The 18,510-nt window shown below is 47.8% G+C and overlaps 1 protein-coding gene across 5 annotated transcripts in view; it reads right to left on the bottom strand.

Moving 5' to 3' along the window:
• Nucleotides 1-15,649, bottom strand: part of stx11a (syntaxin 11a) — a 30,544-nt gene extending 14,895 nt beyond the window's left edge. The window contains exons 1-4 of one of the 5 annotated variants that reach the window (XR_005461927.1): nt 15,567-15,649; nt 15,344-15,476; nt 15,180-15,204; nt 14,234-14,369 (exon numbers count right to left, since the gene is read on the bottom strand). Coding sequence is in view for 1 of the 5 variants with exons in the window: in XM_038808014.1 (XP_038663942.1) it covers nt 5,894-5,954 (61 nt within the window). In the remaining 4 variants the exon portion in view is untranslated. Of the gene's footprint in view, nt 1-5,893; nt 5,975-13,872; nt 14,085-14,233; nt 14,370-15,175; nt 15,205-15,343; nt 15,477-15,566 lie in introns of those variants that run through there. The other 4 variants (XM_038808028.1, XM_038808019.1, XM_038808044.1 and 1 more) reach the window with 4 other exon arrangements.
• Between the last annotated feature and the right edge of the window lie 2,861 nt (nt 15,650-18,510).

The raw sequence follows: 18,510 nt of genomic DNA, 5'->3' as shown, positions 1-18,510 counted from the left end.
ATCCCCATGACCCCACCTAACCTCCACATTCTTGGACATTTAAGGGACAATTTTTTTCATGATCAGTGCTCTCAATGCCTCCCAACAAAAGGGACAGAGAACTATCAGGAGTGGATCACAGGATAACAAAGGGTCAGGACCCAACTGTGGGTCCATATTCCCCCGGCGCACACTCACCATCGTTGAGGAGAAAGAGAAAGAAAACTGCTTAATCAAATAAGAAGTGTTCTGGCCACAAGGGAAACAGGACATTAACCAAAGTACAGAACTTGGTTCAACCTGAGGCCCCTGTGCACAGAAGAGTCCTCTCAGGATGTCCCTAGTAAGTGCCTTCGAGAAGGGACATCCCAAGCTCCAGGGAGCAACAGGACACCAACCACAGCACTGGACCTGGCCAAGCTGAATACTCTCCGACACACAAAAATCAGTACTCCCAGGACCTGCAGCACACCCAAAATCCCAGGGCACTGCACCTCCCCCATGGTTACTAAAAAAATGATTCCGCCAGCCCTAACCGGGGAGACTCCATCACCAAAGAGAAGAAGAATTGTCAAGGCGCCCAAAAGTTAGGTGCCCTGGAAGGAGGGGCCGACTCCATCCTTCCTGGTACAACCCCCTGTGGACCACCGAACCAAACCAGAATTTAGTGCAACACACCACTCATCCAGATGAAGAGAAGAAGCAAAAAAACACCTCCAAAGGGAAAAATGCCCGAGCTGGCCCAGGAATAATCAAGGGTTAACCAAGCCCATCTTGACATGTGCCACTCATTTTAAAAAACACCAACCTCAAGGAAGAGTCAAAAGGAACCCAGTCCTCCCCAGGATACAAAATCTGCCCAGGTCCGGGGGGGGGCGGTGGTGTTTGGGGGGGGGGGGGGGGGGGGGCTATCCTCAATCTCAGTGAGAACTTGACTAACCACCCAACTCCACAGGTTGGTTCCACTCAGCTTCACTACCAATAGGGTAAGGGGTGTCCAAAAAACACTCCCTTCCCATAACCGCAACAATACCAGCACATAAAAAAAAGGAGTTAAACTGTGCACAGACATTCGACTTAATATTTGTTTTGCTAGAATAGGATGATAGGCGACTCTGGCCCTCGTGCTCACACTTTGCACACCCTTGCAGGAGAAAAGACAACGAGAAATAGTCAACAGCATGGTGCAGTTAAGAAGGGAGAGAATGTGCAAACTCCACACAAACAGTGACCCAGAGCGGGGATCGAACCTGGGACCTCGGTGACATGAGGCACCATGCTGCCCCTGGAGCCCTGAAACATAATGAGCAAATGGATAACTACAGCAGGAAAGATAAGTGCCCCAGTTTCATAGCACATTTCTGGAACTGTGGCAGCAGGGGACACACACTAGGCTTCCCCTTAGAGTAATAGATGAGTCCTTAGAGATATAAGGGAGGGATGGAGGTGAGTAGTGTAGATTAAGACTTTGAGGGACACATCATCAACATCCTAGCCCATGAAATATCAATGCAGACTGTTGGCAACTGGGCTTTGGTTGGTTTGTCAAAATGCTTCAATTATATCCAAAATAATTTAATATCCATATTCTCCAAATGTAGCTTTCATCAACTGTTTACAAATCCGATGCAGAATGTAGGCCCCCTCCCTGATGGTTTTGGAGAGTAGACATTAAAATGGAATGAAAATAAGATTATCAGATTGAAAATGTTTTACACATTGAAGCTGTACTCAGCAAAAGTCTAATTCAGATCACCTATGCTGATAGTGAGGATCAGGGGGTATTTCAATGTGTAGGGCTGGATAAATGTCCTACCAGCTGTAAATCAGAGTGATGTCCAATACACATTGAGTTGAGATGAGAACAATGAAAGTTGGGGCTGTAGAATCAGCCACATTATCTGTTACCAGTTGATATGGGACGTTTTGCAGGATTGCAAGAGGGTGAGGGCATAAATGTTTTGAAGAAAAGGTGAAGGCTATTACAGTCAAAAACATTCTGCTTCAGATCATTGTCTAATCAGTCCATGTTGGATAGTGTGTGTGTGCAAGGATGTAGCATAGAACTGGCTGTTGAATTTAAACTTTTTGTTTGATAAATTTAGTGTACCCAATTCATTTTTTCCCAATTAAGGGACAATTTAGTGTGGCCAATCCACCTACCCTGCACATCTTTGGGTTGTGGGTGCAAAACCCACGCAAACAAGGGGAGAATGTGCAAACTCCACACGAACAGTGACCCAGAACCCGGACTTCGGCGCTATGAGACAGCAGTGCTAACCATTGCATTACTGTGCTGCCCTTGCTGAATTTAAACTTAAGGTGCAAGCAACTAAAGGAGGCACATCCTCCAGATGAAGGATTTATCTATTGAGGAAAAGTTGAGCAGGTTGGGCCTATAAGCATTGGAGTTTAGAAGAATGAGATGATCTTATTGAAACATACAGGGCGGAATTCTCCGCTCCCGGGAAAAATCGGGAGGGCCAACGTGAACTCGGCTGAGTTTCACGACTGCCTCGGAGGCCGCTCCTCGCCCCCGGGCGGCGGGCGGCGTGCCGAGAGTGACGTGACGGCGGCGTCTATGTGACGTCAGCCGCGCATGCGCAGGTTAGCCGGCTCCAACCCGCGCATGCGCGGCTGACACCACGACGGCTGACAGCTTGAACCAGCGCATGCGCGGTGGCCGTCTTTCCCCTCAGCCGCCCCGCAAGACGTGGTGGCTTGATCTTGCAGGGTGGCGGAGGGGAAATAGTGCGTCTGATTGAGACGCCGGCCCGATGATCGGTGGGCACTGATCGTGGGCCTCTCCCCTCCCGAGCACAGTCGTGGTGCTCATTCCCCACCAGGCCCCCTAAAAGCCCCAAAACGGGCATCTCACGGCGATTTCACGATGGCAGCGACCAGGTGTGGTTGCCGCTGTCGTGAAACGGTCGCGAACGGCAGGCCGCTCGGCCCAACCGGGTCGGAGAATCGCCGGTCGCTGTGAAAAACAGCGAGCGTCAATTCTTCCGAGCAGGGGGGGAGGGAGAATCGCGGGGGGGCGCCAGGGGGTCGTGAAATTAGTCGGGGAGCCCTCCCGCGATTCTCCCACCCGGTGTGGGGAGCGGAGAATCGCGCCCACAAGATCCTGAAGGGACTGGATCGGCCCGAAACCAATGGAAGTTTCCTCTTGTAGGGAAACTAGAACTAGGGAAGTGTTTAAGAATAAGAGATCTCCCTTGCAATACAGAGATGAGGAGATATTTTCTCTCTCAGTCATTAGTCTGTGAATTTTCTCCTCAGATGCAATGGGGGCTGGATAATTGAATTTATTCAAGTCAGAGTTAGATAGATATTTGACTGACAAGGGAGTCAAGGGTTATGGTGGTTGAGTAAAGTGGATTTGAGACCACAATCAGGTGAACCACGATCGTGTCAAATGTGAAATCGGCTCAACGGGCTGAATGATCATCCCCTGTTCCTAAATCCTGAGCAGCCGAATATCCTGCCATTGCTCCCTCTCCATGGCCAGTTTTGTGAGGTACAGGAATACATCTTAACTATTCCCTGAGGAGACTTGTTGGTCTCTGCCTGGAGCTGGAGAAGGAGAATCTCAGCGAACTTTACGGTCTAGATGATTCACTGACTGAAGTTGGCCTCGATAGCATTTCACTGCTATGAAATGCGAATTATCTTTCCTTTCTGCCTGTGGAAGAGTGGCTGTGCTGTGTTCCACCCATGCCTCTCTTTTCCTGCACCCACACACCCATTGCCAGTAAAATGAGTGAGTTCCACTTCGGGGCTGACAACACTGGGGGCGTGAGGAAAGAGGAATAATTAAAACCACATCATTTTCCACCAGTTTGAGTCCTCAAGGTACAGAACGAATCCGCATATTTTCTATCTTTGAAAATAGAACACAAAATACTCTCACACCAAGGAGGGTGTAACAATATAACTTTTCCAAAATGCAGTTACAAACCCTGATCAGTCAGAGAGAATGCACACTCGCCTGTACTCAGTGACACATTAAACATCTTGGCAACTGAAGCAAAACAAGCAGGGACCAGACCCAGGGATCGAGTTACGGTCACAACAACAGTCTAATTACAGGCAGTCTCTACACGCAGGTGCTTTCATCGGGAACCAATGGGAAGTGCTGTGGGGAGATTGTCTGGCAAGAATGAAAGGACTCAAGAGGAAGTAAAACAGGTGCTAATCTCTGAGGAGATCACATACTGTGGTCTGATTGAATAAAGCAGTTACTTTATGTTGGCTTAAAGCAGGTGGGTTAGGCCAGATCCAGGTGGGGAAATGAGAGGTCAACCACTTTGCATCTGAAAAGGCTAGTTGAATTATTTCAATAGTGAGATATTCGGGTCTGTGGAGCAGCAAAGATTTGAATGTCGGACTAGAGTCATAGGGCTCGATTTAGTGGTCTTGTCGCCCCCGACTTGGTGACGTGATGAGGCAGTTGAATCTTGCGAGACTTGCAAAGCTCTAAATGCATCGTGAGATTTAGTGAACTCCCGTAGGATGTCGCATTCTGGATCTCGTCCTCATTGGGCAAGATTAACATATTTAAGTGAGCCCCTAGGCTTAATTAAATACATCTGTGCTGTATTCTGCTGGGGCCCAAGACCTAACGGCCGTTCCTGGGAAACCTCGCCATAGCCCAGTTTAGCATTGGTTTCCACAAACGTGGACCAGGCGTAACGGCACCTGCGAGGGTCTCCCAGGTCATTAGAGACCCCCTGGGCATGGTTAGTACTGCTGCCGAGGACCCGGGTTTGACCCTGGGCAGGGTGGTCCTCTCACACTCCCGCTGACAGCCGGACAACTCGGCACTGCCAGCCTGGCACCTTGACACTGCCAGGGGGCCCAGGTGGCATTGTCAGGCTGACAAGGGCTCTGCCAGGGTGTCAGGCTGGCAACGTCAAGGTGCCCGATGCCAGGTTGCCCTTGCCCGATATCAGTCTTGGGGATGCCTTGCCCTTAAGAGGTGGGGTGAGGGGGGTCTTGAGGATCCCGTAACAGGTAAATTGGGTGTAGTGGCTGAGGGGAATCGAACGATAGAGGCGGCATTTAAAAATAGTGCCACGATCCGCAAATACTCTTTCTGCACTAGCGAGCTGAACTCGTCAGTGCAGGAGATTATTAAGTGCAGTCTCAGCGGGGCCAAAAAAACAGCAGGGTGCCGATAAATAGCGGTGCCATTCTCAGTGCTGCAGGTACCGAGAAACACCCCTCTAAATGCACTCAAAGAGGGACCCTATTAAAGCCTGGCCATAGAGATTTACAGCACGGAAAGAGGCCCTTCTGCCCATCATGACCCTGCCGGCCATCAAGCACCTATCCATTCTAATCCCATTTTCCAGCACTTGGTCAGTAGCCATGTATGCTATGAGATTTCAAGCACTCATCTAAATGCTTCTTATATGTTGTGAGGGTTCCCACCTCTACCACCCTCTCAGGCAGTGAGTTCCAGATTCCCACCACCCACTGGATGAAAAAGGTTTTCCTCACATCTCCTATAAACCTCCTGTCCCTTACCTTAAATCTTTGCCTCCTGGTTATTGACCCTTCTAGTAAGGGGAAAGATTTCTTCCCATCTACCCTATCTATGCCCTTCATAATTTTGTACACCTTAGTCAGGTTCCCCCCTCAGACTTCTCTGCTCCAAGGAAACCTACCTCAGCCTCTCTCGATAGCTGAAACTCTCAATCCCAGGCAACATCCTGGTGAATTTCCTCTGCACCATCTCTGGTGCAATCACTTCCTTCCCATAGTGTGGTAACCAGAACTGCACACAGTACTCCAGCTGTGGCCTAACCAGCATTTCATACAGTTCCATCATAACTTCCCTGCTCTCATATTCCAAGCCTCGGCTAACAAAGCCAAGTATCACAAATTACTTATTAACCACCTTACCTACCTGTTCTGCTGTCTTCAGGGATCTTTTGAAATACACCCCAAAGTGGCTCTGGTCCAGGCATTGTCCACTCGGGGGCGCAACCTGCGGGTAGGTCGCGGGCAGGTGTCGGGAGGGTCGCGGAGCCGTCCGTCGCGGCGTTCCCGATCGCGCAACAGCCGCAGCAGCCGGCTATTAAGAACACTGGCTGCAAGCAGCCTTCAAAATGGCTGCGAACATGTAAAAAAAAATGCGCCCGCACTGCGCATGCGTGCCAGATCATCGGTGCGCATGCGCAAAACTATGCTTTTTTAAAAACGGTTGCAGCTTTCTGTTTTACAAGTTCGGGGGGGGGGGGGGGTTTATTCATTTTATTCATTTATTTTATTCATTTGATTTTTTTTTTCATTTATTTTGTTCATTTTTTTACAAGTTCGGGGGGGGGGGGTTTATTTGATAAAATTTTACAGGAAAAAAATGCAGCACTTTGGACAGATGGAGACTCCATACTTTCCGACACCTGAAGGCTTCACCTTCATCCAACGGGTTCCATTGGAGGAGCGTGTACGAGGGCCAAAGGGACCCAAAACCATTTCCTCCAATTTTGTCAGCAGCAAACAAGGTGAGAGAAAATGGTGGGTCGTGAAGGTCTGCCGGTGTGGGTCGCGAAGGTCGGCCGGCTTGGGTCGCGAAAGTCGGCCGGGTTGGGTCCCTAAGGTTGGCTGGTTGGTAAAAATGGGACTTTGGAAAAAAAATTTGAAGAACACTGCTCTGGTCCCTGTACTTCCCTGGGTCCTACCATTCATTGTATATTCCCTTGCCTGGTTAGTCCTCTCAAAATGCATTACCTCAGACACTTCGGGTTAAATGCCATTTGCCAATGTTCTGCATTTCTAACAAGCTCATCTATATCATCCTATAATCTAAGGCTTTCCTCCTCACTATTTACCACACCACCAATTTCTGCAAACTTCATCTGCAAACTTACTGATCATACCTCCTACATTCATATCCAGATCATAATGTATACACCAAACAGCAGGGGACCCAACACCGATCTCTCAGAATACCACTGGACACAGGCTTCCAGTCATAAAAGCAACCTTTGATCATTACTCTCTGCCTTCTGCCACTAAGCCAATTTTGGATCCAATTTGTCAAATTGTCGTGGATCCCATTGGCTCTTACCTTCTTGACCAGTCTCACATTCGAGACCTTGTCAAAAGCTTTATTGAAGTCCATGTAGACTACATCAACTACACTACCCTCGTGTATACACCACATCACCGCCTCAAAAAATTCAATCAAATTTGTAAGACATGATCTCCCTTTGACAAAGCCATGCTGACTATCATTGATTAATCTTGCCTCCCCAAGTGGAGATTAATTCTGTCCCTCAGAATGTTTTCCAATAGTTTCCCATCGCTGAAGTTAGACTCATTATCCTGTAATTTCTTGTTTTTTCCCTACTTCCCTTCTTGAATAATGATACCACATTATAAGGTCATAAATTCATAAGATATAGGAGCAGAATTAGGCCATTCAGCCCATCGGGTCTGCTCTGGCACTCTATCATGGCTGATACGTTCCTCATCTGCTACCCACAATGTTACAGACCAAGAGCTGGGTTGCAAAATCAGCACGAGCATCTCCTCCCTAGAACACACAAGCCAGGAGTGGGAGTAGGCAATTTAGCCTCCCGAGCCTAACACCCTCAATGTGATCATGGCTTATCCCATCCTGGCCTCAACTCCATCATCCTGTTCATTCTCCATAACCCTTAAACCCATTACCAATTAAAAAGCTGTCTAACGCCTCCTTGCAGTTACTCACTGTCCCTGCATCCACCGCACTCTGGGGTAGCAGATTCCACAGATTAACAACCCTTCGGGAGAAGTAGATTTTCCTCAAATCATTTTAAATTAGTTGTCCTCCAGTCCTCCGGCACCTCTTCTGTGGCCAGAGAAGATTTGAAAATTGTCAGATCTTCTGCAATCTCCTCCCTTGCCTCTCACAACAGCCTGTGATACATCTCATATGAGCCTGGAGACTTATCCACCTTTAAGCTCACTGGAACTGTCAATTGTTCCTCCCTCTCAATGTTAATTTGTTCAAGTACATCCCAGTCCCTCTACCTGATTTCTACACCCAAATCACCCTTCTCCATAGTGAATACAGCTGTAAAGTACTCATTTAAAACCTCCCCATGTCTTCTGGCTCCACACACAGATTGTCACGTTGATCCTTAATGGGCCCTAATCTTTATCTGGCCATACTCCTGTCCTTAATATACTTGAAAAACACTTTTGGATTTTCCTTTATTTTACCCGCCAGTATTTTTTCATGCCCCCTCTTCGCTCTCCTAATTTCTTTTTTAAGTAACCCCCTCCACTCTGTATACTCCTCTCGGGCTTCTGCTGTTTTGAGCCCCCGGTATGTGACATAAGCTTCCCTTTTTTCTCTTATTCAATCCTGGATATTCCTTGACATCCAGGGTTCTATTAGCTTCTTGCTCCCAGCTTTCACTTTTACAGGAACATGCTGGTCCTGTGCTCTCTCTGTGTAAATCACTTACAGCTGTCCAACTTGTACAAAAACTAATCTTTTTTAAAATGCCAATGGTATATTGATTTTTATCTCAAGGTTTGGGTATAGAGTGGAGGAAGACATGCCTCATTTGAAGACAGCCTTAGTCAAACCACATCTGGAGAACTGCAGAATCTTTGTCAAACCACATCTGGAGCATTTGTCACCATACCCTGGCCTAATGTATGGGGTATTCTAGTCCCACATGACCTAAAGTTGCAACACAGGTAAAATTCGATTTTATTAAAAATACCCAAGGTCCTGGGCGGAGCCCCCAATAAGCAGCAATCACCAGGTTTGTAACTTTACAACACAAATAACCTTTTCTTTATTTTTTGAAAAACATTTTATTAAGGCATTTATGATTTTATAACAGTAATTAAAAATGTAAACATAACTCAGTAAATAACCTCCCTCCTCAGCCAACAATACCCAGCCAACATGGCATACACGCACAGTTCCCCACTCCCTCATCCTCCACTCTCTGGTCTCGCCTAAATTAAACTAAACTGTCTCCACCACCCCCTTCATTCCCTAACCCCCTCCTTTATCATATCTGCTAACAGTTTAATTTTCCCCAAAGAATTCAATAAACGGCTGCCACCTCCGGGAGAACCCTAACGTTGATCCTCTCAGGGCGAACTTGATTTTCTCAAGCCTGAGAAACCCGGCCATGTCACGAACCCAAACCCCCAATTTCGGGGCTCCAGGTCCCTCCACCCCAATAAAATCCATCTCTGGACTACCAAGGAGGCAAAGGCCAAAAGGTCAGCCTCTCTCACCTCCTGGACTCCCAGGTCTTCTCGCCACCTCTGGATTCGGCGCCACCCTTGTCTTTAAAACCGTGGACATGACATCAGCAAATCCCTACCAAAATCCTCAAAGCTAATGATAGCAGAGGCAGGCTGGCAACAGAGCCAAAGGAGGTCAATCGGGCATTTGAGACCTTCTACCGGGGACTGTACACCACCAAGCCCCCCAACGGGGACACGGGAATGAAACAGTTCCTCGACAGACTGGAACTATCAGTGGTGGGGGAGTTGGAAGCACCAATAGACCTGGGAGAAATCATGGAGAGCACCAGCTCCATGCAGGCGGGGAAGGCACCAGGACCCGACGGATTCCTGGCGGACTTCTACAAAAGATTTGCACCAGTCCTGGCCCCACACCTAAGGGACATGTTTACGAACTCACTGGCAGGGGGCACCCTACCCCCCACGCTAGCACAGGCCACAATCTCACTGATACCCAAAAAAGATAAAGACCTGACGGAATGTGGATCATACAGACCCATTTCACTGCTGAACGTGGATGCGAAAATACTCACAAAGGTCCTGGCCAAAAGGTTGGAGGGCTGCGTACCAGAGGTGGTCGCAGAGGACCAAACGGGCTTTGCCAAGGGTAGGCAGCTCACAGCGAACATCAGGCGGCTGCTGAATGCTCCTCTATGTCTCAAAGCCACAGGAGGGACTGAAGGCAATACTGCAAATACTGAAAGGGTTTGGAACCTTCTCGGGCTACAAACTTAACCTGGGCAAAAGCGAGACATTCCCGGTGAACCCAAAAGGGGGAGGGACAGAGCTGAAGGGGCTCCCATTCAAAATGGCCCAGAACAGATTCCTTTACCTGGGGATCCAAATAGCCACAGACTGGACACAGATCCACAAGTGGAACCTGCCCAGCCTGGTGGAGGAAGTAAGAAAAGACCTTCAACGATGGGGCTCACTCTCACTGGCGGGAAGAGTGCAGACGATCAAGATGAACGTACTGCCAAGGTTCCTCTTCCTGTTAAGATCCATCCCGATCTTCATCCCCAAGGCCTTTTTCCAAAACATAGACAGGCTAATCATGGCGTTTGTGTGGAGGGGGAAGAACCCGAGAATTCCCAAACCAACACTGCAAAGAGGGAAAGTCAGAGGGGGCCTGGCTTTACTGAACCTACAGTACCACCACTGGGCAGCAACAGCAGAAAGAGTGAGGGGATGGGTACAAGAACCCGACACAGATTGGGTACAAATGGAGGAGGCATCCTGTAAAGGAACAACCCTCCGGGGCCTGGCCACAGCAGCACTCCCATCCTCCTCAACAAGGTACACAACGAGCCCAGTGGTAGCGGCCACGCTGAGAACGTGGACCCAGTTGAGACAGCACTTCGGGATAACCAAAATGTCCCCCATGGCCCCCATCTGCTGCAATCACAGATTCCCCCCGGCCATGCTAGATACCACCTTCAAAAGATGGAGGAGGAAGCACACTGACGGTCGGGGACTTCTACGTAGGGCGCAGACTGGCGACACTGGACGAACTGACGAGGAAGTGGAAACTAGCAAAAGGACAGGAATTGAGACACCTCCAAATAAAACACTTCTTCCGCAAGAAGATAGTAGGCTACCCCGGGGCCCTAGAAAACACATACTAGAGGACCTGATAGGCACAAGCAGCAAGAAAGGGGGGGGGGCTATGTGGAAAAATATAGACAGCTACTGGACAAAATGGGAGGACAAACTGGGGACAAAGGTAGGGTGGGACTCTGGAGCGAAGCACTGAGCAGGGCAAACTCCAGCTCCTCCTGCGCAAGGCTAAGCCTAATGTAGTTCAAGTGGTGCACAGAGCACATCTGACCAGAACCCGAATGAGCAGGTTCTTCCCGGAGGTGGAGGACAAACGTGAACGGTGCCAGAGGGGTCCGGCCAACCACACTCACATGTTCTGGGCTTGTCCCAAGCTTGCTGGGTTCTGGCCAGCCTTCTCCGAGGCAATGGCCAAGGTTGTGGGGGTGAGGGTGCAGCCTTGCCCTATAGTGGCAATCTTCGGGGTATTGGTGTTTTGTTATGCTCTTGATGTAGCATAAGCTGCTTCCTTGATGCACACTCTGACAAAGGAAGATTCAGATTTGGAGATAGCTTTAACACATTTATTTATTTATTTTTAAAAAATAAATTTAGATTACCCAATTATTTTTTCCAATTAAGGGGCAATTTAGCGTGGCCAATCCACCTACTCTGCACATTTTTGGGTTGTGGGGGCGAAACCCACGCAGACACGGGGAGAATGTGCAAACTCCACACGAGGCCGGGATTGAACCTGGGACCTCAGCGCCGTGAGGCGGTTGTGCTAACCACTAGGCCACCGTGCTGCCCTGCTTTAACACATTTATTAAACTGTTAACAATTCTCCTACTTGGATTCGACTCTCCTGTTAATCCTGCTATAGCTACTCAGACTGACGAACCAGTCTGCTGCAATCCACGTGGTGGGTGTGATGTGTTTCAAATCAACCCTGCGTACTCACTGAGTGTCTCCACTGGAAAGAGGAAGATCATGTATGCTGTGTCCTTTTATATGAGTTGGTGTAATTCCCCCCTGTGGTAGTGTCACCTCTGTGTGTATCATGAATGCCCATTGGTTGTGTCCTATCTTAGAGACCTATTGGTTGAATGTCTGTGTGTCATGTCTCTGGTGCTCCCTCTAGTGTCTAGCTAGGTGTAGTGTGTTCACATTAACCCCTTGTGTATTTACAATGATGCATATCGCCACAATCAGAGCAGCCAATGTTACACATGGGGAAGGGGACTAATGTCCTTGCTTTCGCTTCCCTAATCGCACACCGGCTGGCGACAGGCAGCACCACCCAAAGCTGCAGACTGGCCGTTGACTTCTTGGAATTTCTCCACCTGGAGAAGATTAAGTACACCATCCGAGGGTCAGAGGAAGGTATCCTGGATACTTGGGGACAGTTCTTCCGCCTGTTCCAAAACCTATTCGAGGCCAGCAGCGGGGAGTGGTGGGGGTATAAATATGAGAAAAGCCAATAAAAAGATTTTCCAAAAAAAAAACAATGGATCATTTGGGGGGGGGGGGGGGGGGGGGGGTGGAAATTTGGGAGGGTGGAAATTTGAGATAAAATGTGAAAAAGAAGGAGAATATAAGTATATATTTTTTAAATCCCCTAAGCTTCAGACACGTCCAAAACATATGGACATGGTTTGCTGGCCCTCCCACACACCGCCCACACCGGTCTTCCACCCCTTCAAAAAACCTGCTCATCCGGGTCACCGTCATGTGTGCCCGATGGACCACCTTGAATTGTATCAGGCTAAGCCTGGCACACAATGAGGACGTGTTGACTCTACTAAGAGCATCCTCCCACAGACCCGCTTCTAGCTCCTTACCCAGCTCGTCCTCCCAATTTAGCTTTACCTCCGCTATCTGGGTTCCTTCCCACTCCATAAGCTCTTTATAAATTTCCGAGACCTTCCCCTCCCCACTCCTGTTTTTTAAACTATCCGTTCCTGTATCCTTTGTGGCGGTGGAAGCGGAAAGATCAAGACCTGCCTTCTTACAAAGTCCCTCACCTGCAAATAACGAAACCCATTGCCTCCCGGCAATTCAAACCCCTCCTTCAAATCCTCCAAACAAGAAAAGCTCACATCAATAACCAGGTCCCCCAGCCTCTCAATCCCTGCTCTCTGCCACCTTCGAAACCCCCCATCCAACCTCCACGGCACAAACCGGTGGTTCCCACAAATTGGAGCACACAACAACGCTCCCTCTACCCCCATATGCTTCTGCCACTGTCCCCACCCGAGACCCTCAAAGCCGCCACCACCACCACCGGGCTTGTGGGGTACCGAGCCAGCAGAGGTGCCGTTACCAGTACCCCTAAGCTTGTGCCCCTACATGATGCCGCCTCCACCCACTTCCATACCGACTCCTCCCCCACTTCCTAATCGTGGCTATATTTACCGCCCAGTACACAAATAACCTTTTCTTAAGTACAGTATAATAATTAAACTGACAGAAAATGTAACTGATGGGGCAGTACAATGGCGCAGTGGGTTAGCACTGTGGCCTCATGGCGCCGAGGTCCCAGGTTCGATCCCGGCTCTGGGTCACTGTCCGTATGGAGCTTGCACATTCTACCCGTGTTTGCGTGGGTTTCATCCCCACAACCCAAAGATGTGCAGGCTAGGTGGATTGGCCACGCTAAATTGCCCTTAATTGAAAAAAATTAATTGGGTACTGTAAATTTATATTTAAGAAAGTGTAACTGATTATCTATTGCCCCTTTACCAACTCCCATTTCCTAATTCGTTGCACTCACACCGACAAACAACTCAGAGGGACAGGGTGGTTGAGAGGGAAAGAAAATATTAATAGACTAATTGGATAAAGATCTTTGATAGACTGGGTGACTTCCAGTTAATATCTTTCTGAAGTTCAGCCTTTCATTTTGGTACTTCTTCCTTCTCGACTTGAGATGGTTTTCTCTGGCGAGATTGTTTACTTTCTCTGCAAAATACGCATTATTTCAGGTTCACAGCAAAGATGTGCCAGGGACTCACGGGTTTCGGAACAATAGAGCAGTTCTTTCACATCAGCAAGCAAGAGAGAGAGAGAGAGAGAGCATTCCCTCACCTTCCAAGGTCTCAACACTTCTGTCCAGTTCTCTCAGAAAACATCAAGCAGGAACCATTGATTGTTGTCAGGCAAAACTAATTGGTTGCCAGCTAACCAATTGAACTGACTTTCTCCAAATCCAGTTCCTAAGTATCACCTGGTACCAAGATGTCTGACTTCTCCTTTCCAAAAACAAATCCTGGGAACACAGCGTTCTGGCAAGCACTCTTCTGCTTAAAGGCACACCCTGATTATGGGTCGACCGACCAAAAATAATAAAATAAATGGGAACAAAGGAAATAAGCAGGAAGGTCTCAGAGCCTGAGTCAAACCATATCTGGATCACTACATTCAGAATTGCAGCATGCAATTCCTCCTTGATCCTCCTTGTTCACCACAATCCAAACTTTATCCTATCTTCATTTCAGTTTGTTAGGATCTGGAAGCTCCTCAGCGAGTGGAGGAAGATGATGAAGAGATATCAGCACTCAGCCTTACTGTCCTGGAGAAGGGATCTGCACACGATTGAGACAACAGATATAAGTGTGCAAGAGGTAGGCAGGGGGAAAGGATAGGACAGAAGCCACCCCCGAAGGGGAGGTCGCACACTGATTCTGCTGTGGTAGTCAGATGAGGAGGAAGACTGACGAGCACATGTCACAAAATTCTCACTGCATTGGGAAATCTCTCAGAAAGCTGGTACACAATGTCATAGAGAAGTCCAGTGTCAAATTGGTGTAGGGTTTCATGCAGGGTTGTGGAGCTCATCCTTTCTAGTATGGAATGGGTGGTCACCTCACCTGTTGAACCCACCATGAAAGAGTACCTGATGACTGACGTCATGCAAGAAGTGGTTAAATACCATCTGGAATGAACTACAAATAATTGCTTTTCCATCAGCACCTTTTGGGGATGCAAAGCTGGACAATAAACAAAGGTTTCATTACAACACCCACAATTCAAGAATGATTTTTCTTTAATGTGCAGATAAAAAGCTGGTGTCGGGAAAACAAAAAGTGAAACTGTTAGATAATTTGATTAATAAATCAGAACAAAGGGCAGCACAGTGGCCTAGTGGTTAGCATAGCTGCCTCATGGCGCTGAGGTCCCAGGTTCGATCCTGGCTTTGGGTCACTGGAGTTTGGAGTTGTGGAGTTTGCACATTCTCCCTGTGTCTGCGTGGGTTTCGCCCCTACAACCCAAAAATGCACAGAGTAGGTGGATTGGCCACGCTAAATTGCCCCTTAATTGGAAAAAATAATTGGGTAATCTAAATTTATAAAAATAAATTAAAAATATAAATCAGAACAATAATACTCACAGACCTTATGCCTTGAACAGTGCAGAATCCTGTTAACAGAGCAGAGAGAAATAGTTTCAGTCACATCATTCACTGAAGTCCGAATTTTCAATAAATGTCGTGAGCCACCGTCCATGTGTGTCCGAGCATCTATTGGTCTCACCACTGTTATAAATATTACTCAATTACCTCACACTGGCCTCCCGAATGGGCAAGACAGATCGAATTTTCCTGCAGCAGATAATGAAACTGGGATGCATCTGCTTGCTTAACTCATTTTGTTTGTACAATGAGGTGAGATGGATTCACTGCTGTCTGGATGCTGAAAGGAGGCAGATTCGGACATGTTAGGAATGCTCTCAACACAAACAAACTACTTAGCCAATGGAGCTAGCTTTTAAAAAGTACTTACATTCAAGGTGTGTACAGCTGCAGCCTTTGCCCATGCCTGTAGCCTGGCAGCTGAAGAGCTTGTTAGATCATTTCAGAGCAGAATGAAACATAGAGGGAGGGACTGGAATCACCTGCGGGCCACACTGAGGATTGCAGGTTTCCTTCCTTTCAGGACATTTGTGAAATAGTTTGAGTTTTCTGACAGCTCTCAACGGCATTTTTCTGCTGTTGCCAATACACAATTCATCAGATTGATTGAGTTTAATTTCTCAAGTTGCACAATGAGACAGGTTGTAAGTTGTTAATCCAGTTTCAATGCCTCTAGGCTCTTGTACCCTGCCATGCAGAAGCTGGGCGTCACCAATGGCTCAATGATTTCCCCATGAACGCTCCAACATGAGATAAGAAAATAAATCAGTTTTAGCACCAAAGCTGAGTGAGACTCTCTGTGATTCAGATGGTTCTGTAACTCAACAGGCTACTGCCCATCTGATCCACTTACTGATGGGTATCAGCCTTGGCTCAGTTTGTAACACTGGGTTAGAAAGTTGTGGGTTCAAATCCCCCTCTAGACACTTCAGGTTATCCTTGTGTTCTGACCAATATTTACCCTTCCAATTACATATTCATAATTAAAATATTATCCAGTCATTGCCACACTACTGTTGTGGAATTCTACTGTGCCCAAATTGGCTGCTTTAATAAGGACACAGGGAGTCCACACTGAATGAAAATAAGAATGGATTTTATTTACAAACGATACATATACACTTTCCGGTAGATCCCTTATGAGTTCCTCTCCTCTCTGTGTCTTACTGGCCAGCCTTATATACATTGGATAATTGAGATATGTCGCCCCGAGCGGGGGAGCTCGTACTCCACAAGGAGCACGGGGAGGACATGCATTCCCATCCCTTAGTCTTGCGCAGGATATTACATTATTTATACCTCACAACAGTAACTGCATTTCCAAAGTACTTCATTTGGCTCTGAAGTATGTAAGAATGTCCTGATGCCACGAAAGTTACTGCATAAAAGCATTTTCTTTCTTTTTGTGCTGGAGCCTCAATCAGCCAAATGTAAACAACCACAAAGTAGAAGTATCGAAATCCAGCAAAACTGTGGCAAATGTCACCGGGGCAGAGTCTCGAACACTGAGTGCCCATACCAGAATGGGGTTTAGGGAAACCTTCGTACTGAGAGCAGGGTGCTTGGATGTCAGAGGGAAAGTATGGTGCAGAAGGGTCACAGGGATATTGGGGTGACCTCCTTGTCGACAATCCAACTCATATTCCCCATTGAGACAGGAATGGAATCTCCTGAAACATCATTACTTGCTGCATTATACTCCTAAATTTCTATGGAGACACTCCTGATCTGTTGCTGTAATCGACAGAAACACTGAAGGATTGGCTTTCGATATTTACTGTCTGTCACAGATAAAGGCTTCTTTTAAAACATTAAAATATCAATTCACCTGTGCAGGAGCATTCCTTGTGAAACTGTGGGCTCCCTACCTGCAATTTCCACCCATGAATTTTTAAAAATATATTTTTATTAAGGCTTTCATATAAACAGTAAATACACGGGCGGCGCGTGGCACAGTGGTTAGCACTGCTGCCAATGGCACTGAGAACCCGGGTTCGAATCCCGGCCCTGGGTCACTGCCTGTGTGGAGTTTACACATTCTCCCCGTGTCTGCATGGGTTTCGCCCCCACAACCCAAAGATGCGCAGGTTCGATGGATTGTCCACGCCAAATTGCCCTTAATTGGAAAAAAAATTGGTATTCTAAATTTATAAAAACCACAGTAAATACAAACCAACACAAGTTAGAACAAACAGGAACATCATAATAAATAACTAGCTAATCAACACCACAGCCCCTTTTCCTTCTCCTCCTCCCATCCTGCCTTCCCTGTTTTACCCCCTGTGGTGAATTATAAACCTAGTAATTTACACTGTGTTGTATCATATGTATTGTGTCCTTGTGAGCTCTGTATACGAGCCGTCGCGTGGCTCTGCCCATAGGGAGAGATGAGGAGTTTGTACTGGGCTCCACCCTTGGCTCCACCCATGGCTCCGCCCATGGCTCCTCCCACTAACTGGAAGTATAAAGCTCTGCAGTCGTGAGCCTACTGCCAGTTCATCTCGTCGCAGGCAGGCTCAGTTGTAAGACTATTAAAACCACTGTTCACTTCCAATCACGCGTCTTGTGAATTGATGGTCTCATCAATTTAATAGTCTTAGGAAACTTGAAGAAAACGACTATGGAATCAGCCCTCAAATCTGCCCGACTAGAACTCGACCCGCAGGCTGCAGAGGCGAAAGAAATCTTTCTACACTGGCTCAGATGTTTCAAGGCCTACCTGGCTGAATCAAGCACTTCAGAAACTACGGAGGAGCAGAAACCCAGCCTACTGCATGCAAGGGTGAGCCACCATATCTCTACTCAACTTAACAGTACTACCTCGTATATGGCGGCCCTGGCCATGCTCGATCAAATGTATGTAAGGCCCATCAACGAGGTCTACGCTCGCCACATTTTTACGACCCGCCGCCAGCGCCCCGTGGAGTCGCTGGACGAATTCCTGCATGATTTAAAAGCCTTAGCTCGGGACTGTAATTATCAAGCTGTATCAGCCGAACAGCATATGGAGCTCGCTGTCCGAGATGTATACGTGGCAGGGCTCAGGTCAAACTATGTGCGCCAGCGGTTGCTTGAAAAAGGGGCACAGAACTTGGAGGACACTGTAGAGTTAGCTACAACCATGGAGGTCTCGTTCCGCAGCCTCACCTCGTTCCCCGCGGACCAAGCGACCCCATCCTGGGCCCCCGACCAGCGAATGCCCCAGGCCTGTGCCGCGTGGCCACCCACCCACTATGCAGCCCCAGCGTGCCATTTTTGTGGGCAGCCCCAACACCCACGGCAGCACTGCCCGGCCCGCAACGCGACCTGCAGCA

This window comes from Scyliorhinus canicula, chromosome 1 (assembly GCF_902713615.1).
Source record: "Scyliorhinus canicula chromosome 1, sScyCan1.1, whole genome shotgun sequence".
Taxonomy (NCBI): domain Eukaryota; kingdom Metazoa; phylum Chordata; class Chondrichthyes; order Carcharhiniformes; family Scyliorhinidae; genus Scyliorhinus; species Scyliorhinus canicula.
Note: the sequence above shows the minus strand (reverse complement) of the source record. Positions and strands in the feature narration are given on the sequence as shown.